This window comes from Platalea leucorodia (assembly GCF_965183815.1).
Source record: "Platalea leucorodia genome assembly, chromosome: 14".
Lineage (NCBI taxonomy): Eukaryota > Metazoa > Chordata > Aves > Pelecaniformes > Threskiornithidae > Platalea > Platalea leucorodia.
Genome location: NC_138836.1, coordinates 2,076,821 through 2,100,948, shown reverse-complemented (window position 1 = coordinate 2,100,948; position 24,128 = coordinate 2,076,821). Strand labels below are relative to the sequence as shown.

General features: G+C 45.2%; 2 protein-coding genes across 5 annotated transcripts in view; one reads left to right on the top strand and one right to left on the bottom strand.

Moving 5' to 3' along the window:
- Nucleotides 1–196, bottom strand: part of GRB2 (growth factor receptor bound protein 2) — a 53,420-nt gene extending 53,224 nt beyond the window's left edge. Inside the window, exon 1 of the mRNA XM_082327127.1 lies at nucleotides 48–196. The gene's annotated coding sequence lies outside the window, so the exon portion shown is untranslated. The remainder of the gene's footprint in view (nucleotides 1–47) is intronic.
- Nucleotides 197–9,927: 9,731 nt separating this feature from the next.
- The window catches only part of TMEM94 (transmembrane protein 94), a 53,409-nt gene continuing 39,208 nt past the window's right edge, over nucleotides 9,928–24,128 (top strand). For 3 of the 4 annotated variants that reach the window (XM_082326917.1, XM_082326915.1, XM_082326918.1), the window contains exons 1-2: nucleotides 9,928–10,006; nucleotides 18,277–18,403. In XM_082326917.1, the coding sequence (XP_082183043.1) occupies nucleotides 18,374–18,403 (30 nt within the window). In that variant the 5' untranslated portion in view covers nucleotides 9,928–10,006; nucleotides 18,277–18,373. Of the gene's footprint in view, nucleotides 10,007–15,964; nucleotides 16,036–18,276; nucleotides 18,404–24,128 lie in introns of those variants that run through there. The other variant, XM_082326916.1, reaches the window with a different exon arrangement.

Sequence of the window (24,128 nt, the reverse complement as noted above, 5' to 3'; positions counted from 1 at the left end):
GCGGCCCGCCGCCCGCCCTCCACACACACACACCCCCCCCGACTCACCGCGCAGCGCTGGGGGCGCCGCCCCGCCCGAGGGTCCTCGCCGCCTGCCCGGCCCCGCGCGGCCCCTCCCGGCCGCCCCTCCAGCGCCGCCTCGGCTGCCGCTACGGCCCCGTCCCGCGGCCCCCCCCGCCCGCCGCGCCGCCGCCGCCGCCGCCTGCTCCGCCGCCGTTCCCGCAGCAACTCTCGCGAGAGCGGCTCTGTCAGCCGCCCGTCGCGATCGCCGCCCGCCCCGCCCACCGCGGCACAGGCGCCTGCGCGACCGCCTCCCCGCGCCGAGGGCGGGCGCCCCCCGCGCAGGCGCAGGAGCGGCGGCGGGGAAGGCGGCGCGGCGGGGCGGGGCCGCCCTGCCCGCAGCCGCCGGGCCGAGCCCCCGCGGCCGGCCCGACCCGGGCACCGCGCCCCACGGCCGGCCTCGCCGCGGGACCTGTGTAGAAGCGAGCGGGCAGAGGCAGCAGCCGAGGGACCGAGCCCTCGCCAGCATCGCCGTGATCGAGGGCCGGAGCAGCTCTCCTGTGAGGACAGGCTGAGGGCTGGGGGTGTTCAGCCCGGAGAAGAGAAGGCTCTGGGAGACCTTATAGCAGCCTTCAGTACCTGAAGGGGGCCTACAAGAAAGATGGGGACAGTCTTTTTAGCAAGGCCTGCTGCGACAGGACAAGGGGTGATGGCTTTTAACTAAAGGAGGGTAGACTTAGACTAAACACAAGGAAAAAAATTTTTCACAGTAAGGGTGGTGAAACACTGGCAGGGGTTGCCCAGAGAGGTGGGAGATGCCCCATCCCTGGAAACACTCAAGGCCAGGCTGGATGGGCTCTGAGCACCCCAATCTGGTTGAAGCTGTCCCTGCCAGTGGCAGGGGGATGGAGTGGGTGGCCTTTAGTGGTCCCTTCCATCCCAAAGCATTCTGTGATTCTGTGTGCAATGTTGGACTGTATGAATCCCCCCGGGAGGGAGGCCACGAGTACGGGCTTCTGGAGGTGAAACTGCCCCATGTTTGTGCCAAGTATTTGCCTTGTTTGTCTGTGCCTCCACTTGTCTGTAGGAGAGGGCAGTCTGCCTCACCATGGAGCTAGCAAGGAGAAATTCATTTAGAAGCTACCTGTAACTACCAGGGAAAACTCCACGGCAGCCTTAAAGCTGAGCTTGTCCACGCAGTGTTTGAGCGGGCACTGAGTGGTGCAGAACTGCTCACCGAACTCAAAAGAACACACCTGGTAGAGCCATTACTTGACAACCATCCTCCCTTCCGAGCACGCATTAAGGCACCCATGCTGCAGGAAAAAAAACCACAACAGTGTGATCACACATGGCAATTAAAATATGCACAGAGGGCAAAACTCAGATTGCACAGGCAACTAATTCCCGGGTTTAACTATTTGACCCTCCTAACATTCTTTTAGCTTGAAAAGACTCTAATTACAACATAGAGCAGAACAGTTGCTTAGGGAAACATCAGGGCTCGATTCCTCGATAAAGCCACTGAGTAAAAAAAGCTTTCCCCTGGCTCTGGAGAGGAACACCAGTTTTGGAACTAGAGGCTTTCTACAACTGTACTCCCACTCCCCTGAAAGGATGAGCCAACTATAGGGATTACTTACTTCCCCCCCCCCCCCCCCCCCCTCTTTTTTGGATAGGTTGTTCCCCACTCCCCCATCCCCAAAAAGATGCTGAGATTGGGAATGTGGGGTCCAAGCACAGCACGTATCAGAGTATCGAGGCATAAGCTGCAGAGTTCAGCTCTGGGCTCATGTAAATTTAGGTTTATTCTGGACCAGGGTCTGGGTTCAAGACTACATCTCATTTAGGCATAGATAATCGATATTTTGTTTGACGAGAGATGCATATGTTTAGCCTCTAATTACACCCACTTTCTTTTTTTAAGTAAACCACACACTGGTTGATCTCCCCAGCGGTTCTCTGCAGGGGGGGTGTCATGGTTTCATCCATACCACGATTCAAATAACATCAGAATATATACTGCGACCTCATACAATTTGGCTTACAAACCATGTTCTGCAAACATTGCCTGCTGACATTCTCATTCTAAATGCTTAAGCAGCTTGATAAAGATTCCTGAGAGGTTATTTTTGGATGAAATTCGTGGTTTAAACCTTTAGCAAGATCATTTTCTCCTCCTAATAGCATTGTACTTAAAGGGCTTTAACTTCTTGCTGGATTTGGGTGTTGGGGGAAGGTGTGAATTCTCCCAATACTTCATTCAAAAATTGGAAAGGGTGGAGAAAAAGAGCTATAGGAGTTGAGGATGCTACAAATGTTTCAGATGTTCTGAGGATGCAGAAGTGACTCATCTAGGATGACAAAAAGACTGATGAAATCGGAGCTATATTCCAAGATCCCTCAAGTCCCCAGTACTTGTTCCTAGAACAGGCTTACAGAATCTGTGGTTTCGTGTATGACCTCAAAATGAGGATTTAGAAGTTCTTACTAAGCCTTCGATCAGTTAAATAACATCTTCTCCGAAAAGTTATAGCAGCTACTTTTAGCCGGACTTGAAAAGCCAGATATGGCTAACAGCTGCCAGTTGAATGATAGCTACTTTAAGAGGCTGCAGCTGCCCGACTTTAAAAGGGCAGTCCCAGAAAATCAAACAAGCAACAAATTTTAGAAATAGCAGAGATCAAAGCGTTATAGAAAGATATTCCTGATAAAGGAGTTGCTGAGATATACTTGCTTGCAAACCAGTTAATGTAGAATGTTCCCCCAGCTTGCAAACAAGCTAATGCTTTAGAAAAATATACATCTTACTGTGCAAATACAGGGCAGCTTCACCGCAGCAAAAGCTGAAATCCTGGCATAGCTGTAAGAAAGGGTGGAAAAGGCAACAGAGACATTGTTTTGCTAGTGGATCAATTTCAAATGTTTTTTTGTAGTCTAGGAATAGCTTGAATTTTCTATGACAGTTTGTGGTGATAAAATATAATCTAAGATTAGCTCTGAGTATTTTAAGAAGTACTAAGGGTAAGAAAAATCTTGGAGTCTGACATTTCTTTTGGATACCTTTTTAAACTTCTCAGAGCAGTCTGGGGAAATAAATGTATGTTTTTTGCTATGAATAGATCAGAGGAATATTTGTTAAAAACTATTTTTGTGTAAGCAGCCACTCAAGGTTTAAAACTGCTGCTTGGAATATTTGTATTAATACCATGTTATGATTAAAGACAATAGTTACTGATGACATGAAGTAACAGCAGTTGCATTAGCGCAAATGTTACCGAAGACAAACCACAGTGATAACACGTGCTTTACCTTGACACTGTCTTTAAACTATGCTCCATTAGTATCTGTGTCCTTGCAATGGAATTTAATTATTGTGGAAACTTTTACATTATTAGGACTCAGAACTCCCACTGTATGTCATCTAAAGATTAACTTTTTCTAGTGTTGCCACAGCAAATGCATGACCTTAGCGTATGTTGTCGTAACATACTGCTTCTCCAGACGAGCAACTCCAGCACGTATTAAGAGATACCGATGTACCCGTTCCTGATTTTTGTCACCATTTTAGCACTACTGTATGCAGTAAATGTACTTCTTTGTAGGGCTGATGCAAGAAGCTAAATGCTAACCAGGAAGATATTCTAGACTGTTTCTTTTCATTCAAAGGAATAAAGAAGTGACCTCTCACTCCCACTTGCTGAGAGCATCAACACATGCAACTTCAAAGGTGGTTTTGAGAACTAAGCGTCAGAGCTTAAATTGGAGCCCAGGGGCCTCTGCCTCAAACAAAAGAGCAACTGGGAACTATTGGGAGAGCTATTGAACTTAGAGAGGGTTCATAGTCAGAAAATATTTGCTCTAGCTTTGATTCATATCTGTTCTCTCTATTGGCAAACACAAGTTAAAAGCTTGTGAACTGACACAGTAATGAAAGAATGAGCTAGTGTGGTCTCTATGTTCTGTGCGCATTGCGAGCAAATTTACCTACGGCAGAATCTTTCTGGTGATAGTGCAAGACACAAAGAGCCCAGAAAGCGATCATATCTCAGGTGGAGTGGAGGCTGCAACAAGAAAAATCCAAGCTTGAGTGGAGAACAAATGATCTTTAATTTGCAGTTCCTTAATTTGTAGATGTTAATTTGATGCGAAGTTGCATGAGGCCCAATTCTTTAAGGCTTCTAATCAATCGAGGAAAAATCTAACATCTGAGTACTTTAGATACTGTCAGTATCAAAGATAAAACGGGGTGGGCGTGATTCCCTTGAGCATGAGTAGGAACTACTTGGTGGTTGCTGGCATCTGACATCACATCCCAGCTCTCACAGAAGGAGCCTCTGGCCCTGGGTAAGTCCTCATCCATCAGCGCTGGTGTTTCACAGACAGATCGCCTTCTCGACAAACTTCCCAAATGTTTGCAACTTCTTTACAACGACGTGGCTTAACCCTACGTTCCACGTGCTTCAGCCTCCGGGTCTTCTGAACCACAGGCAGAGGAAGCTTTCCTGCTAGAGCTCTCCAAGATATCTCACTTCATCCTTTCTGTAGTCTTCACATTTGTTCCTAGGCCCATTCTCCTCAGACACGAGGATCTGCGAGCATCACGAACTACAATTCACAATTGCCAATTTAAGGAACTTTGTGCCTGTTGCAATGATTTTTTAATGGCATCCAGCACAATAATTGTAATAAAATACATTGCTAATATGCACCTTTCTTCCTCTGACGCATTTCCTCATTTCAAAGAATTGTAGTGATCTTTTTTTTTTTTTTTAAAGCGAAACCCTGACTGGCTCAACACATCTGAAGATGCTCAAGATTTCCCATTGTGATTCTGCATTCTATTGCTGCAGTTCACATAACATCACACTATATGTGTTATCACAGTTGTATATAAGCAGCCTGACATATGAACCAAGAGAGAGAGCTTCCTCCCATAGAAAACAATCCAGACAATCTGCTATGGGGAACGTAGAATAGATGTAGATAACTCAAGATGCCCCGATCAGTTTTCTTGCAAGCTGAAAATATAATGCCATAAGACTGTTCTGACAGCTGTAGGGGCACTGACTTGCTATATACCTCTGAGATGAGCAGGAATAAAGTGGGTGCGGCAAATAGGAGAATGCCAGGAATGTAGGCAGAGCAAGGAGGGAATGCTGGGAGCGGGGCTGTTGATATTTGCTGCATGAACATTACCTTCTTGCCTTTTTTTCTTCTCACATCAACCCATGTTGGGCTCAGTGTAATAATCAAGCCAGGGACATTAGCCATAAAATCCAAAGCTATTCCATTTACTAGATGTTTGAGCCTGTCTTGGAGCAGAAGTTGCTTCACCAAACACGCCTGATGCAACGACAGAGCAATGAGTATGACCTGCTCTAGGAAGATGCTGGATACCTTGAGAAAACCTAGCATCTAGCTGCTAGTCAGGCCCCAAGCAACAGACCTGCAGATACTACTTCCAGATAGAAAAGGCAACGAATCCCCTTCATTCATAATTAAATATTAAAACGGTCACCAAACAAGCTTGGCCCATTGACGGAGTCTACAAGACTTAACTGGTATTACCAGAGTTTCTCTAAAACCTTAATCCAAGATCTAGGTTTCTGATCTATATATAGGATTCCCCCACATGCCTGTATCTGGAACATTGTGTGACAGCACTAATTAGAGAATCAGACAGCAAAACTAAGGAAAAAAACCTGTCCAAATTTGTTTTCTGTGTCTATTCTTTAGACAGCAGGACAGCGAACAGATTGGATAACTACTTTGCTGTGTATTGACTACTTATTTTCATTTTCGCTTGCAGCTTTGTGTTAGTGATAAAGGCAACAATATCAAAGGGATATAATAGGCATATACACGTATACACAATATAAATATCCACATTCTGCAAATGGGGAATCAGAGGCATAGAGGGCTTGCCCAAAGCCATACAATAAACCAACGCCACAACGTTCAACAGCATTAGGAACAGAATTTATAGTTCTTGACTTCTGAGCCTTGCTGTAACCATCAGCCAGCTCTCCCTGCTCAGAACCCCTCCTAACGCTCTGTTCTGGCTTTCTCACGTACATATTGAAATGTTATCACAACTGTCTGTTTCTGTGAATCTGTCCAAGCGCAGTAAATAAGTGTTGGTACTTGTGACCCAGACAGAACAGCTGATCTGCCAAAACAGCTTCACAATTTTACTCATTACAGATCTCAAGAGCACTTGTGAAGGAGCTTAATCATCATGTGAGACAAACAGGGACTGTTCTGACTTTTATAGACCAAGAGACAAGAAAAGTTAGCTTAGCCTCAAAACTAGCAGAAAAAAAGGGCCGAAACAAACCCACCCGTCAGTCTTACACTAAAGCTGAGTGAACTAGGAAGAATGCAACAAAAGCAGATTCCCTTCCGTACCACATGTGTTTCTATGGTCACAAAGAGAAGGACAAGATTGTTATAAAAATGACTATGTAGGAAATGCTGCTCAACCTGGGAACTGTAATAGCCATTGCTGACATTAAGAAATTAAACAATAAAATGAGTTGGCTGGGGTCACCCAGAGCTGCTTAAGCTCTGAAAGAAATCTGTAAAAGGGAACCAGATCCAACTATAGTGTGCCATCTCCCTTTCTTTAGTACAAAAGGGCTTCTGCTTTCTTCCTACTCCCAATTCAGTCATCTGTCATTTTCAGGACAGCTTGGAATTGTCAGTTCAATTACCTTTCAGTTTGGAGAAAAACAAAGCAGATGCTCTTTATTACCGAAAGGCAGAATCTCCCTCTTTTGAGGACTATATCATCTCACTTATTTTTTATAATTAGGCATTGAATTATGTGTATCCCCCTTATTTATTAAAAAATACATAGGAGCTGGGAAGTAATATCATTCAGCTAAAATGAAATGCTATCTTCCCTTCAGCTTTGGTAGAGGTGTTGGTCAACTCAACTACTGCTTTTAATTTTTAAGACTCAGACAGCTTTTGTATCAATCTTCCCCTTTTAATTCTTCTTATCACTACACACATATTAGAAATATGGTCAGTTCCTAGCATCTGTCATGAAATGTGCAAATGGGCAGGGGAATCAGATATACAGCAATTGCCTTTTCTAAACAATACAAAATTTCCTCTACCAATTTAATTCATTTTTAAATTATTTTTGCACTACTGCTCAGAAATGCTACTCATCAAATATTGATTAAAATGCAACTTCCACATCTTGCCAGAGAGCTTAACTAAAAAAAAAAAGGCAAAGAAAGATTTTTTTGCATACAATACCTGCTTTAAAGTGGTCCTACTCAAATTTTCATGTCTGCTCTACCCGCAGCAGCACACTGATGAGGACTGACTGAAAGGCACATACAGGGAGGTCAAATAGTTCCCTTAGATCTGTCAGGCACTGCAAGCCATTCAGAGGCGGAAGCTTACTGCAGACCGCGCCATCTCTCTGCCCATATGTTGTGGTCCCAAGAGGAGACAGTATATCCCTGCGCTGAAGACATGGTGAGCATGAAATTAAGCATTTTCAGACTATACACATAGGTTTGCAGTAGCAGTTTCATTTCTGTAAATTCATTTCCTACCAAAATGATACAGGAGGCCTTTACACAGTGAAACAATTCCAAGAAGTACAAGGATGTGGGGGGAAGAAAAACAAACAAACAAAAACCAAACTACCCAAGGAATAGTTTTAATAGCTATTCTGAAGCAAGTATGGAAAGTGATCTTAATTTGTAGGCAAAATTGACTGATCTGAGCTTTCCATATCAGAATATCACATTACTATAAGCGTCCAGAAGTAACATTATCTTGTTTACCTTTAGACCATTCATTCACAATTCTGTAATATTAAAAAATAGAGAGGATGATGACTTAACGTAAGACAGAGCATTTTCTTGTAGAACAGGTCTTTACACCAGAGTTCTCAGATCCAAAAATCATACCAGTTTAGTGCCTCTCAAGTACTTCACAGCATTTGCCTTTTGAGTTTTCCCTTTGTCATCTGAGTACTGGAATACATGGGAGAAGTGCTCTCTGGATACCTGTCCTATTTCTGAATCCATAGCAACATTGTCCAACTCAAGGGTGTTTCTGCTCTTCCAACCATCTTTGTAATAATGCATTTTGATAATGTTTTTCACTTAATCTCAACAAGCTCTACAAGCACCAGGTCCCTAAATCACTCTGACAGGAACAGTTAGATCAGATTTACCAAGGAGGAAATAAAGGCACAAACAGGTGAAAGGTCCAGTCTATCAGCCCCTATAACTGCACGTCTCCGACAGAAATTCTATATACAGCATACCTGTGAGTGAAAGCAGGTTTTATTAGTGGCTTGTTCAAGACCCACAGGGAACCAGTGTCAGAGGCAAAACAATCCAGACTCCGGATCTCTGTTCAAGATGTATCTTTACTCTGACCTTTTATTTAAAGCCTTCTACTAATTAGAGTAGATTTTATTGGGGGTGGAACAATCTAAAGAGGAACTAGCGAGATGCTTGTGCAGCACTAAGCACAACTCATGATCTTATGTTATTACAATTCCAGTAACACATTTATCCTCTTCCCCTTCCTCGTACTGTCTCTAAATTACACCCTAAAATTCCCCAGACCTGCCATTTTATTTCCTTCTAAGACACCAAAAACACTTACAGTGTCACTCAAGTATATTGGAGTTGTGGGGTTTTTTAACTGATTCTAGGGAATTGTTCTGGGTAACAAGCATCTCGGGAAAACCAGGAGTTTTGTGGCCTTCATTCTCCTCACTAAAATTTAGACTGCGTTTAAAAGAGCCAAAATCACTCTTGTAGAACTCCTGTGCTCTGTATGTATATTCAATTCAGACACTGTGAATGTAGACTGTCTCAAAGGAGTATAGAGTACACTTCCAAAATACTACATTCGTGTCGAAAACTGCATCTGCAGGGAGAACAGTGCAGAGCTTAAGTTCTTTGTATAATTTATTGCCATAAAATTGCAAACAACTGCACCAGGCTTTGGCATCTGTAGTTTAGCACACTAATGAACATCAGTTTTGTGAAGAAAAGTCTCACATGGGAACTGTTGCATCACAACCTGGGATAACACAAGCTCTGCAATGAATTATAGGAACAGGAAAGGAATTAAAACTATGGGACCTGCATCTTTTCAATTTAGCCAGTCCACTACGAATTCAGAAGACAAACCCCAAATCTCTCTGAAGAATCTCTGTAGAAGTGGGCCACCTCTGTCTCACACCTCTCATTTCCTTTCCAGATTCTGCAGTGGCTTAGATTTCTCGTTAGATTACCGGCTTGGTACATTTGCGTGCTCGTTCCCACCATGGCTTCCTGCGCATCTGGCACCCAGTGCGGGCACCCACCTCATGGCTCCTTGGAGACCTCCAGTCGGTTGGTTACTCTACGGCAAAAGCAGCTTTTCAGAGGGAGATCTGCAGGTGTCACCCTCCCCTTGCAGAGGCACAGCCCTGGCAAAGGGACACCCCTTCTCCCTCATCCCCCCTTAACCGGGGCACCCACCAGGGCCTGCCTTGGCCAAGGGGCTGGAGCCTTAGGCCACAGGCCGCTCTTGGGCTCTCTCCATCCCCTCACGCATTCCCTTCGCCCCCGGGTCACTTCACCGCCCCTCAGCACCTTCCCTGCGACGGCAGCCGCGGGGCCAGAGGGCTGGCCGCCCCGCTCGCCGCCCCGCTCGGGCCGCCGCCGGGGCCGAGCGGCCGCTCCTCACGGCTCAGCCCGCTCGGGCTCCCCTCAGGGCGAGCCCCGACCTGCCGCCAGGGCGGATGCTCGGCTTCGCGCGCCACCCTGCCCAAGCCAATCACCGCGCGGCGTACGGGCGGCCGCGCGGGATCCCACCAACCAGACACCGGCTTCTTGAGGCCGCCCCGAAGCGCCACCGCGGGTCCCCAGCGCCGTGGCGTCCCGCTTGCCAGTGACCCTGATGGCGGCCCCGGCGGCGCGGGGGGAGGCCCGGCGGGCGAGCGGCTCCCCCGCCGAGACTGCCCGGCGCGGCTGGTGAGTACGGGCCGAGCGGCGGCGGGGCGCGGCCGGGCTCCGTCCCGTCGGGGAGCGGGGCCGGGAGGGCCCGCGCTCCCTCAGCGGGATCCCCACCTCGGCCGGGGACTGCCCGCCATGGCGGGGGAGGCCCGAGGCAGAGCCGGCGGCGGTCCCGCCGCGCTGCCCCCCGTCCCTCGGGCCGGGGCTCCTGCGCAGCGCCATTCCCCTCAGGCACCCTCCGTTGGCGGAGCGTTACCCAGCGGCTTATGAGGGAGAGGAAATTAAATAAAAACCACCCGAAAAAGGCGCTCCCACACGTGTTAACGCCTCAGCTCAGCCGGCGGGGCTTCTCCCGCCGCCGCGGGACAGACTCCGCCTCGCAGCGCCGCGGAGCATCCCCCGCCGGGCACCGGCTCCCTCGGCCCCGGGCGAGGGGCCCAGGCCGAGCCCCCGGCAGAGCAAAGCTGGGGGTGCGGCTGCAGCTTTGGACTCTGCCTTAGGGCTTGAGGGATGATCCCAAATTCCGACTAAACGCCTTCACGGGTTTGCCTAGATCCCTTACGAGCCTGGATAGCAGCCTCGACTCCGCCAGTTGTTTTTTGTCTTCACTCCTGCTCCTACCTCATCGCAGTCTTTTGAGCAGCAGAAGTTCACGGCACACTTCGTTTTGCCCCAGACGTCCACTTGTTTGATTTCCAAAAGCTGGGATCCGTGCAGTTCTTGGATTACATTACCGCTGTTTGTCCGTTGTTCAGGAGCTTTCTCCTATCGGGATAACACAGGCCATTATTGATAAGAAAAGGCCTAAAAAAATCCCAGTTAAAAATCCCATTACCTAAAGCACAAGAAGTTTGTCTTAGATGATGCTATCTACCCAAAAGATAACTACAGAGGAAGGGAAAACCTACAGACAGGAGCGGATAGTGTTTTAGTTACACATTTAAGACTCACTGAGTTTTCACAGGACAGCTTGTGCCACAGAAGAGTTTCTTTAAGTTAGTCTTATGAGTTACCACGATAGCAGCTGATGAGCATAAGCACCCATCCATCTTCCCGAGGCAGCTACCAAGTAGTACATATTTTCACATTTTCCGAGAAAAGGAAGCTGCTTGGCATGCTTGTCTAAAATCCTATTATTCTACAATTGCTGGGGGAAATAAAGTTCCTAGTTGAACAGACAGCTCCTACACAATGAGATACAGCGGTATAGTAATGCATGATCTCTATGAAAGAGTTTAGGTTCCTTAGAAATAAAAGTTTCTATATAAAGTTACTTAACAGCTGCTGTACTGTATTAAACTACAGGGCTTGCTAAAATACAGCAAAATTTGAACAACCTAGGAAGCAAACTACATTTACTTCCTAAGAAGCCTGCTTAATACAGGCATGCATATAAATAGCTACACTGTGCTGGTTTCATGCAAGGTATCTTTTGTTCTGTAGAATATATTTCTTTGTTCTCTTTATATTTCTCTTTATATTTCTTTGTTCTCTTTTACTCAAGCATATCAAAACACTTTACATAATGTTCTTCTTAACCACGACCTTTCAAATAAACACATTGCCAACATTTTTTATCTGATGAGAAGATTAAGATATTAGGGCTTTTAGCCTAGGTCACAAAACAAATCAATATTGCTACTGCAAGTGGAACCAAGAAAACAAACATCCCTCCCCTAATCTTCGTATTACAGCTCTAACTGTTTAAGTCTCTGCATCTTTGAGGCCACCCTTGTTTCTCTGAGAGTCCTACCCAAACTGGCTGCTAAAAGCCACAGCAAACACTCCACAGACCAAACTGCTCCAGGCAGAAAGACAGCCCTGAGGAAGGGGTGGGGTGTGAGGGATTATATACCCTGTGGCTGGGTGGGACTGGCCGGGAGCCGGGCCAGGGCCACGGGGGATTGGCCAAAAGGCAAGTCCTTCTGTAGGGTTGGCCAAAAAGAGAGTCCTGCTTGGGCTGGGGTAGCATTGTCCTGCACCCAGGCCTGTGGAGAGCAGGGTTTGCTTTGGGTTGGTTGGGTTAACGTCTGTGATAATGTATGGGACCATTTGTACACTGCATACGGCACTTTGGATCTCTGTCCAGAATGCTCGAGTGAATGGTGGAGTAGAAGTTCTTAAGGAGCTGCAGAAAGCTCCTCTGGTTTCCTTTCACAGTAGAGTGAGTCAGCTCACTGCCCTATTTCTAGACACAGTTCATCATACAAATGTTCATTATAAAACTTTCATGGAGCTTGTCGTGAGAATAGCAAAATACACGATCGACTGAACTGATCGGTGTCTTTTCTACATAAGGGCTGTGCTTTGCTTTGAATGAATGTCCGAGCTTGAGCTCGTTAATGGCCTTCAGGTGCTGGGCCTGCTTTGGGGAACTCCCAGAAAACACCTTCCCATCAGCATGACATTTGTTAAAGATCTTCAAATGGCAAACACTGGTGTGTTTTTGCCTAGATTTACTATAAACTATGCATATAACACCCTTATTTATAAACTGGAATTAAGAGCAAAAGCTGTGCTTTTATCTGTGAGTCAGTGTACTTCAGCAAAAATTGATTTGCCAGAAGGTCCTATAAATACAGCATGGGCTTTTTTGTTTTATTTTGGGCTGCTGCCTTTTTGTGGTTTTCTACCATTTCAGGATTATTTTTTTAAATGGAGGTAGTTATACGCTCCTGATTACCATAATAACCAATATCATGATGAATGACAGCTGTCACTTTTGCAATGAATTCTTCCCTACATTTGCTGTAAAATGTTTTAGTTGTCATTCAAGGCATCGTGCCACAAAGCAGATGATGTCTCATTGCTCTGCAGAAGCTGGAGGGGCCATTACAACTTTCAGAATTATGCCTTTTGTTGCATTTTTCACTTTGATCCAGACCAAATACATGCTGTGTCTTTCTGTGGCAGGCTTAGAGTACCTGAAGCAGAAAAGATAAAGCAATCCTTTAATTGCCAAACACTCTTTTTTTTTTTTTTTTTTTTTCAACCAAGTAAGGAAAAATGAACACAGCAAAGATCTTCCAGATTTACTATACCTTAATTTGAAACGGTATTGGCCCCTGTGGAAACAGTAACGTAGACTAAACTAGTTTGATCATTCTTTTGATCATATCCATCAATTACTTCTCAACTCACCAGAAAAGAAGTTAAAACAAAAATAAATGCGTTCTTTTGATTGTGTAGCATCTTGTTTTACCAATCTTAATCTTGCAAGTAAACTGATGTTCTGACTCCGACAAGTGTGCCAAAGCTATTTCCACCTCCCCTTCTCCCTCCGTGTTGCTCAGCGTTCATTTTAAGCCACACTGTCCTTTGAAACAAGTCTAATGTGCAAGTCCTGTGCTGAAGAAAGAATGGAGTCAGAGATTTTTTTAATTGGAAACCTCTCAGCAAGTAAGGTTTAAACAAAAATTAATTTCACGCCCAAAAGGCACACTTGTCAGTTGGAAGACAAATTTTAAGTTCATTTCAAGTTTAATCCTGTTCCTGATTCAATGTAGAATAGATCTCTCTCTCTAATTCCTGTCATTTCGCAAGGGAAGCAGAGCCTGGGTGAAATACACTCCAGACACTTCACAGCCATGCACAAATGAGATATTTGTCCACTACTGAGTTGATAATACTTAGCACATATACAGCATTAGTTCAGAAGATCTCACTTCACAGCTACTAATACATCGACCTCACAGTTTCTCTCTGAAGCAGATATGCGTGTCCCTATCTATAATCTAGGGTTATTGAGGCAGAGAATGTTTAGCTGGCCCAAATTTTGACGAGTTTTTTCACAAGCAGATACTGAAGCCAAGAAGTGTGGCTGCCAGCTCCCTTGCTGTAATTATTCTGTGCTCTCAATTGGTCTCAAAGCAGTTGACACTATCACTTGATGCACCTTTGGAAGCCCCTATATCAGCAAATGTGCCCATGGTGCAAATTATCAGGCAGACATCAGCTACTCATGAGTAGGAACACCGTATGGTTCTGCTGATAGCAAAACAATCAGCTCTAATCTAAGCCATTTTCTCCAAGGCAGCTGCTTTTTTTTGGTTATTATCTGTTCCCCCGTGTTTCTATTCTCGGTGACAGATCAGGCTTCTGTTCTTGAGGAATTCACTTTTGGCAGCAAAAAATGTTCAGACTCCCCATCATTCTTCATAGAGTAATCTATGTTGGGAATTTTCAGTAAATAACATGAAAGCATCAGTGATTGAAAACTTTAGGGAAAACAGTATCATTAAGTTGATTTAATTTCCTCCCTAAAGACTTGCAGCTTCAGAAACACATTTTTCTTTGCACATGTCTATAGGTTGTATAGTTATCTGATCTTTCTATTTTGCTAGTTGTTTTCTAGGTTCTGTATGTAATGTATCATGCTGTATAGTTTCTTATTAAATTTCAACACTGATACCTCATACTGATGTTGTGAGGTCTGGTAAGTTGTTGTGCTTTGAAATCCTTAGATTTCAAAGGAGGATCTGAAAGCACGGTGTTTATTACCTATATAAATACACTGACTGCATAAGACAGTGTTATGCAAAAGATGATAAGGTAAACAAAAGTTTGAATGGACCCTTGTAAAGCTCTGCTTCTGCCGCTCAGAAGGATGTTTCAAACACTTGTTGATACTCAGATCAAGCTACAAGACTTACTCTTCGCTCAGGGCACTTCCAAACAGAAATGAGTTTGGGGTGATGGCAATGTATTTTTCAGATTTGAAATGGTCTGGGTATCAGACACACATGGCAACCCGAGCACTGAACTCATTCATCCTTATAAATATAAAATAAAGATATTCTAATGTGCATTGCAGACCTCTCCACATGGCCATGGGCTAACTATTGCCTGAGTTCGGCATACTGGATTTTCAGAAAGTTAGCTTGCTGGTAGTGCTGTATGCATTGGCTTGAGTTATTTCAGTTGGTGGGCCCTATGTTGGGTTTCACTCTACCGAACGATTTGGAAGTATTTCTTAGGCTGGATGCGGCATGATGACACTTGAACGCCACATCCAGCCATTTCCATGTTTCACGGACTGCTGTAGGCATGAGAATCCTGAGAAGGATGGAGTGTGCTGGGAAAGTGAAAGGGGTAAACTGGCTGCACTTGGAGCCTCCGGTGTATGATTAGAGCAGCCGCAGCTTCAGGCATCTCTCTCTGCAGCTGAATACTTGACGCCCACTAACATGTTCCAGCAAAGCAGTCCCACTTCATTTCTGTCCTGCTGTCTGGCAGCATTTAACCTGTCAACGGCATGAGTGAGTAATTGCCTGGGCAGGCAGAAGAGAGATAAGAACAGGGAGGACAGAGGAAGGCAGATAACTCTAGTTTGGAAGAAATAGTAGTGCCCAAAACTCCTAGGATGGGTCCAGAGTGTGGCGAGTCCCTGGTGTTGGGTAGGGGTGATGGAGGGACACGTCCGGTGGTGGGAATTACAGGAGTCCCCGAAACAGAAGAGTCTGGAAGGGGAGCACGCAAGGACCTTGTGGGGGATGGAGTGGATGGATGCCCAGCTCTGCAGATCTGCATGTTGCCTACAGAATTCATGAACTGCTTCAGCCCCTCGCTGTGTGAAGCTGTTCTTTGAGTGTTTGCAAGACCTCTGTAACGCATATGAGATTTTTAGTTGGTATGACATAATTCTTGCAATAGTCTTGCAGACTTTTTATTTTGATAAATTATGCATCTGAAAGAAGGCATGCGAATCATATTTTATATGGCTCCGGTGCCAATACTGGTGCAGGGATTGAGGAAAGATGGTTTCTCATTGTAGCCCGTCTTTGCTTTTTGCTTCAGTTGTCCTAATACTAAGATATCCCAACCCATCTAGAATTAGCTGTGTTTGGAATTCTTGGTTCTAAATGAAAACCCTTTTAAAAGTGTAGTTCCACTTTGAAAAATGAAACATTCTGCTTGTGTTGTATATCCAGATTGGCACGGGAAAGACTTGGCTTCTTGCTTTCTCTGTGTGAAAAGTCTACAATCTGACCGTTGATGGCACCTTATATTGGGGATGTGAGAGAAACTGAACTGCTTCTGGCTTTCAGGTTGGTTTGTTCAAATTTTGGAGAAGCCCTGAGCACGTATGATGATGAAGCAGCGCTGCATGCACCGCTGATTACTTTTGCAAGCTCATTGTTCATTATAACAGCTTTTCAATTTCTCTAGATAGGGATTATTCACTCTTTCCAATCAATATTTGATCTTTGTCACACCCTTGTTGTGTATCCTGCTTCCTGGCGCTGAAGGACTTCAGGGTGGCGTTCCCAGGCATGCGGATGATGTGCCTTGAACTTTAAGGCATGGTGTGGTTTGCGTTCAGGATCACATTTCAGTTTGCTGCCTAAACCAGAAATGTCACTCAGGCAGCGCAGCAAATCCTGCCTGCTGCCCAGCTGCCTCCCTGCACGGCCCCCTGCCCTCCAGCCGGAGCCACCCACCGCTGCCAATGATACGGGCTCCATGGGATTAGCACAAACAGTCCAGGATGTTTTTTCTCGTTCTGCTTTTGTGACTTTGGCTTCCCAGTTACCCAGTTGTGTCACGGATAATTATGCTTTTGAAGTACAGATCCAGAGAGAAATTCAGGTGCTTAATGTTTGTTTGAAGGAGTGAGAGCACGGTGCATATATCGTTTAGTAGATCTACTAATATATCTTCTGTCGGAGGGGAGTAAAAAGAAGAATCGCGGCTTTATTTCTTAGCCCTTTTATTGTTAGTGACCATTTTCTCCTTAAAATCATCTCCTCTTGCCTTCCGTTATATCGAAGTCTCTCTCAAGTTAAAGGCGAGATACTGAGGCTCTAAGCTGCTGCGTGCAAGCATACAAAAGTACGTTTTCCTCCTTCCCACTCCCAGCCCTCTGTGTCAGCTTTGCTCCAGTAGCTTTGTCTGATCCTCTCTTTGCAATTGCTAATTGGCCTGGCAGGGATACGAAGTGACTGAAAATAGCTTCATTCCCTTGGTGTGTGCACATTGACAAGGGTCATAGAACAGAAAAGTAGGGCAGAGTCCAGACTTGTGGCTCATGCCAGCCAGCCGGCAGCCAAAAAATGCCACTTGCAGGTGCTGGTTGCCATACTGCAAGCAGCTCTTTGATAACCAGCAGCCTGAATACCGAATGCTTGCTGCTTCCTGGCATGTGGGTGCAGGACTTGCCTGCATGGGATGAAATACTGACACCTAACTCCTCAGTGTGGGGCAGCAGTGGCTTTCTGAGTAAGCTTTGGATGCCTTTTGTTTTCCTTGACATGATACAGCATCATGGAGAGTAGCACTGTAGACTTGCCACAAGGATGGGATCTCCAGAATCCTTCTTCTTTCAGGAAGGCAGTATGGTATAGAGCAGGGTAGTAAATCCCAGCTGGCAAAAGCCAGTCCTCTTGTATGGAGGAAATGTGTGGGTGGTTTGGATTGATTTGCAGATCTAGCTGCTTCCTTGTTTGTTTGGATTTACAAGAAGTATATGTCCAAGCCCTGAGTTTGTGTGTGATATTAAAAAATATGGAGTTGGAGCTACTAACCAACCAAAAGACTTTCCCAAGATCAATCACAGCACTATCTTGTAATATTTCATTGTGTTTATATATAAGAGAATCCTCTGAAGCAATGTACACAGATCCTTTGTTTTGACCAGAAAAGACATTGGGAGATCAAGAGGGAGATGGGCTAGAAGAAGGATGTGAGTTCCAGAGCTGCTTCCTACCTCAGTTCTGTTAGAGTCCCAGTTTTGCTAAAAAAAAAAAAAAAAAAAGGCAAAAAGCCCAGTTTCCTGGTGCTCTGGAATTGTTTTTATGACTTCTGGCCTACTGAATGGTGGTCAGATGATACATGCTCGGCCCTTGTCAAAGATTGGATGTGTTGTTCAGCAAATGGAAGAATCGTTACTGCAAGCTCCATTAGAGATTAGCTGGACAAAGCTCCTAGATAAGAATAGCAAGACAAATAGCCATGGGTGACAGCATGCTCCAACACCTGGTGGAATCCAGCGCCTTGTCAGCTTTTTTTGGAGGCTTGCCCAAAAGTGTGTCAGGGCTGCAATAATACTCTTACTCTGAGCTGCAGGGAACTTCATTCATCTATTGCTGCCAGTTTTTGGGGGGAGTTAAGCTAATGGATCAGTTCTGAGTAAGGGGAGGGTTGCTGTTCCATTAGAAGCACTTTCAGCTCCCCAGTTCGCCTTTTTTTAAAGACCAATCCTGTCATTTGAATTTTGTGAATTCCATCACTTTCTTGTCCTGCAGGGAGTGATATGGGGAGATTGACTGCTTCCCCTTTTGTTTCCACAGATGGTGATGTGATAAGGGTAGCCAAGCTCATCTCTACCTAGGAGACATTCTCCCCTGAGGAGCAATCCCCTTTTGCTGGACATGCTCACAGAACTGCATGGCCATGGACCTCAAGGAGAAGTGTCAGGTAGGTTTCATAAGGGTCATGCCCAACTTACATGTTGAATCCTTTTAAATGTCTTTCATTTTTTTGGGTCAAGACTCACCATTTGGCATTATTATGTGATGGTATACTCCATGGCTGTTATCAAAGTTCAGAGTTCTGTCACCTTCACATTCCCAGGGATGTATTTGCTGGTGGCAGTAGGTAAGTCCTTTGCAAGCTGGGACTGAGGCACTATGATGGAACAACATAGGTAAAGTGTATGCTGTCACATGTGCTTTGTCTTTCTTGAGCTTGAAAGTAGGGCTTCAGTCCCCTGGACACTTAGCTTGGCTTTATTTGAGAGGCTGAATTCACTGAGAAGATTTTTTAAATAAACTAAGGTGATGAAGTCATCTGAGTCCGGTTTTACTGATTATAAGTGTATGTATTTCTTGGGCAATTGCGTGTCTTCCTAGGGTGTGCTGCAGGATAGTATTTCTAGATCTGGTTTAGAAAGTGCCAGATAAGTCTAGATATTGTATGGAGGGGCAAGCTGTCTCTTGCTATCTTGCCATGCTTTGAGCTTCAAAGGAAAAAGGAGAGAGATCTTCATGAATAGCTGCTATAGAAGGTAAAAAGACCTATCTACTGTGGCTGACAGGAGACTGTAAACTTGGCACATGTTACTGCTTCCCAAAAGTAAAATGATTTCGATCACTTCAGTGAGTAGTCTGCTGGTCACTTAGGTTTTGGCCATGTTTCAGCAGCCACCTCAGTATTAAATGTACTTCTCACTCAAAAAAGTGAACTGGTCCTAACTCTGGATCCCAATCAGAAATGGGACAGGTAGTTTGAGACCAGTGGAGCCAAGCTCTCAGCTGACTGGGAAGAGAACATTCTTGGCTTTCCTTTTTGGTGTCCCTCTCTCCACCACACTGTAAGCTTTGTCTGCCCGGTCATGTTTGCTGTCTCTGTTATTCTGTGTGCATCCCTTTCTTGCTGGTTTGTTTACAGTGCTTCCAGCATCAAGAAGTGTTTTTGTTCATCAGTACCAAGTACCCACTAATCAGCTAGACTCAGACCTGCTCTAAAAGTTTACTACAGCAGTGTAAGTGACTTAAAAGGTACTCAGTTTTTCACATCAGCTCTTGCACTTACCTACTAGGCTTCTTATTTGCTAGGTTTTTGGTTCTGTAGCGTGCTAGAGCAGGAAGGCCTGGGTTTCCTCATGCCTGAACCTCTCACCGCTGGTATGCTCGGAGGACGTGTTTGAACTATGTTGTTTTATATCAAATTGCTGTATTACTATGGAGGTAACATTCCAGTGAGGATAATTATCTATTTATTCTCTTGTTAATGACGTCATGGGCTAATCTGGTATTGATCATTTTAAGAGATGACGCGATTACTGTTCTATACAGGGGAGTGTTCTGTGTAGGATCTGAGAGCACCAACACTGGCGTTGCTGCAGCCGTGGCAGAGCACAGCGGGGACACTTTCACTGTAGGTCACTGTCTTTGGTTCATCTCTCTTTCTCGTATCACATTCTTCATTGTACAACACAGGAAGAGCGTATAAAACTGCTGGACAGGCAGCAGCGTGGACAGTATTGTAATAGACCTCTAAAAGGCCTATTAGGACAGTGTCCTGCACAAGGAGGTTACGGAGGGAATCATGGTCTTCTGAAGTCCTAGTCTCCTCTCCTGCCTAACTGAAGTTTTTTCTCCCTCCTTTCTGAGTGGGGATTAAAAGCAAAGGCAAGAGATCATCACACTCTTTTCAACAGGAGTTAAAAAAAACATTGATACATACAGCTGCATTTTACAGCTTACTTTGTTTGGATTCTGAGGAAAGACCATGGTTTTATTCTTGTTAGCAGTATATTATTTAGTGTTAAGGAGTTTGCTCTTATTTTTTTTCAATACTGCAGAGCCTTGTTTCGTCCCCTTTAAGGTGGAATCCATCTTCCTTTCCAAAGTGAAGAGCTTGGACGGATAGATGCTGATAAGGGAACAAATTAACCTGCTATGTAACCTCAGTAGTAAATTTGATGTGCTAGGTTTATTTTAAAATGCTAAAAATAAAATGAACCCAAGTGAAAACATCAGTCCCAAATCTAGTTGAAAGCAATCTCTTTGCTCTAATATATGTGTGTGATGAAGAGTTAGCACTCCTGGAACAGAAGACGTGCTTGGAGCACTGCTGCAGCACAGACGTCTGTCACTCAGAATATGAGAGGCTTGTCCTCTGGCTCCAGTCAGCTAATACAGTTCCGTTGTCAGAAATGGCTGAGGATCAGAGTTTGTCAGGTGTAATGTAGTCCGCCTTCCAATTTTTGCCAGAAGCCAGACGCTGCAGAGAAAGGCGGAGTGTTTTAGGAGCAGTGCCAAAACCTTCTTAAATTAAATGTGCTGATATCTTGTTCTTTCCCCTTCTCTCCTGACTTTTTGATTTTCTGTGTATTTCTGAAGTGAATTTAATACTTGTGAAAGGTGTCAGAATCCCTGCTCCCAGGCCCGCTCAGCATATACCAAGACAGACAGCAGGATTGATTTCACCAGGACAGTGTTTGCCTCCTGAGTTTGAGTTACTTCAGACATAGGCCGTATTTGCAGCAACACCATCTATTAAAAATTATTGACATCATGCACAGTTACCAATAACAACTGAGCTGTGTTATCGCAGTGTAATTGCTGCAGCCTGGATACAGCGCCGTGCCTCCTGGCCAGAGCCCGGAAACGTATTCGGGGAGCCGGTGCTGTGCTCCGCATTGCTCCAGCTGCAGCACTGTTGCTCCTGAGCTATCGTATTCCGGGATGCCTAACGAGCTGCAGCCCTACCTTTGGACTGAAAAGCAGCCCAAGTCCTTTGCCTCTTCTTATCTTGCCAGTAACTGTATCTCTGTTTTTATTCCCTGCTGTTCTCAAAAACCTCAGCTCTTCTTCCAAGGGCTTTTTCACAAACTGATCCTTTTTCCACAGGCGTCTCTCATCTGTGCTGCAGTTTTTGTGTGGGTCTCAGTCCCTGCCTTTATACTCAGCTTTTTATTTCAACCCACAGTTTTACCTTCAGATCTCAAGTTTACAGCTTCTGCTCTTTCATTCTTTTATTTAAAGCACAAATGCATGTCCAGATGCAATTTATGATACCAGCTGATATCAGAAGGAAGCTGCGTAGTACAAATTACTGCCCTGCACAAAACCCTGTAGAGCAAAGTCAAAAAAAAAAAAGTCAAAAACAGTGGGGTAAACAAGAAGAGGTAATTTGAACCGTTTCCATTTGTGTTCACAACCAAAGCTGGAGGTTCAGAGCTGGAAGAAAGTTGTGTTGCAACTGCATGAAGCACAAGGGTTATTCCTGGTATTGCACTGTCGCTAGCAAGTTGTTTTATTCATATTCATTCGAGTCTCCAGAAGGTGCACAGCCATGGGAAACAGCTCAGCAAGCACCAAGATAGGAAGGGGCTGTACATACACGTCTATGTTGTGTGAGGGTTTGCCCATTCTAACCCCACGTTGTTGTTGATCCTTTCTTTATTCTCCTTACCTTTTTTTATTTGTGTTGAAGCAAGTAGGTGAGTAGTTTCTAAGCAGGAAAAGAGGAAGGAAGGAAAAATCGTGCCATTAGGACATTTTGTTCCTCTCTGCGGTTTAAATTGTTGTCTAGGTAACAAAATGCCCTACAGAAGGATGAAGGATGTCTTGCCTCTTTCTCCCCCGCTTTCTCCTGAAGTGACATTAAATGCAGTGTCTGCTTCCCTTCAACTTTGGCTTTAAGAGCTTTGTGAGATTACATACCAATGTGTAAGTCAGTGCTGAGACAGAGGTGATAACTAGTTCCTTCAGGAGTTGTCTTAGGTCTAGCCTGCGTTGGGTTTACGGTAAATACTGCGACCTCCTAATTTCTGCACTTCTGGCTTTAAACACAGAATATGGGCTCTGCCTATTCAGGCATCTGAATCTCAGGGAAGGAAAGGAAGAGCTTGGCCAGGGAGGTGGGCGAATCCTGACACCTGTACGTGGTCTTCAAAGCGACGTGATGTGCCGAGACTGGAAGCCTTTCCAGCGCCTGTCTGTTCCATTCCACGCCGACCGGCTGTAATCCTTGGCAAGCTGTTGACGTGGTTCTTGGCTGGGCCAGTTCTTTACCCCTTTCTATGTAGAATGAAAGTAATTGGTTTAGTGATTGCTCTGCAGAACTGGGAAGCCCCAGACAGAATTAGGACAGCACTGAAGTAGGAGCTATATAAAAACCCACTTACAAAGGTGCTTCCCTCCAACAATGAGAAGGAAGCATTCCTGTAAAAGATGAGCGTGAGAGAGAAGGCTCATTCCTTCTTCACTTCCAAAGGTCTTTTCATCCCATTACCGGTTGTTCTACCCAGCCCTTCCCTATCTACACTAATCCTTTGCCTTCTCTGTGCCCCTGCCCAGGTGGCAGTAAACGGGGAGCCCCAGGTGTGGTGCATGGCTATGAAGAATTTACGTGCACCTTTTGGCTTAGATTGTGTGGCTCGGGATGTATGAATATTGGATGCTGAGAGGGGCTTTTGCTGCTTTCTCTATTAACAAGAGAAGAGGGAGGGAACACTTCAGACTGGACCTGTAACCACCTCAACTTGTTTAAATAGCAAATGCTTGTATTTTTAAATTGAGCTTGAATCCAAAGCTGTGGAGTCATCTGGAAGACTCTCCTAGATTTATGTAAGGGAGTTAGTATTCCTGGGTCTCTCTGTCTCAATCTAGTCCTTTTCCTTGCCTGCTCAGGTGTTCCTTCCCCTGTAGTATATTTTATAGCACTTTGTCCTGTGTAATTTGCCATCTGCTTTTCCACAGACCCCTGTCTGTCAGCATCAACCCTTACTGTGCATTCATATGCATCTCTACAGACAGGGAACCCAGGGATTCTGGCTGCATCGGCTCCATCTGATGAATGGATCTTTATTACAGACATCTGGTGCTATCCTGGGCAAACTTTCTTCCCTCTCTGCCTTTTTTTTCCCCCTTTCTATCCCTCATCCCCCACCCCCATCCACCGCCTCCTTGCTGGATCTGCAGCATGACTGGAAACAGGCTGAATTAATCAGCAGGCGGGTGCTTCACTCTGCTGCTTCTGTCTCATTCTCTGCAGCGCTGGGCTCTGCACAGTCTTGCTCTCTCTCCCTCTTTGCTCTCTCATTTTTGGAGGGCAGCAGCAGTGCAAGTTGCTGGGGAAGTGGTGCAGGAATTTAGCCCAGATGCTCTTCAAGCAGGCCGATCTCTGGATCCCCCACCAAGGCAAATGCCGCAAAGTAAGTTTCTCTCCCTTAACATTTAAATTCAAAATGGCTTTCCCTCTGTCCCTCCCCAGCCTGCATCCTGCCTGATGTGATGGTGCATGAAGAGCTTTGAGGCTTTGAGGAAAGAGGTTATGGCAGGACGTGAAGCAGTGAATGATGATTTTAGCTAGGGAATGGCTTGGTGTTGGAGGTGATGGGGAAAGCAGCTCTGTTTTAAACTGCAGATTTAACCCTAGAACCAACAGGAGGGGCCAAACATGGTTTTAGCTACTGCTTTCCTGTCCCTCTGCCTCATGACTTTGTCTTTTTCTTCTGTGTGCTTTGATCTGTAGCTCTTGAACCTCCTTATCCCTTTGAAATGTCTGGCAGTGCACCTGCTAGGCTGTATCGTAGTTTTAGTCCCCAAAGTCTTCAGATAAAGAAGTGGGGATAGGAAGGAAACTAACGGGGGAATGAAAGATGTGCTGAAGTTCTGTGGATTTCTGAGCG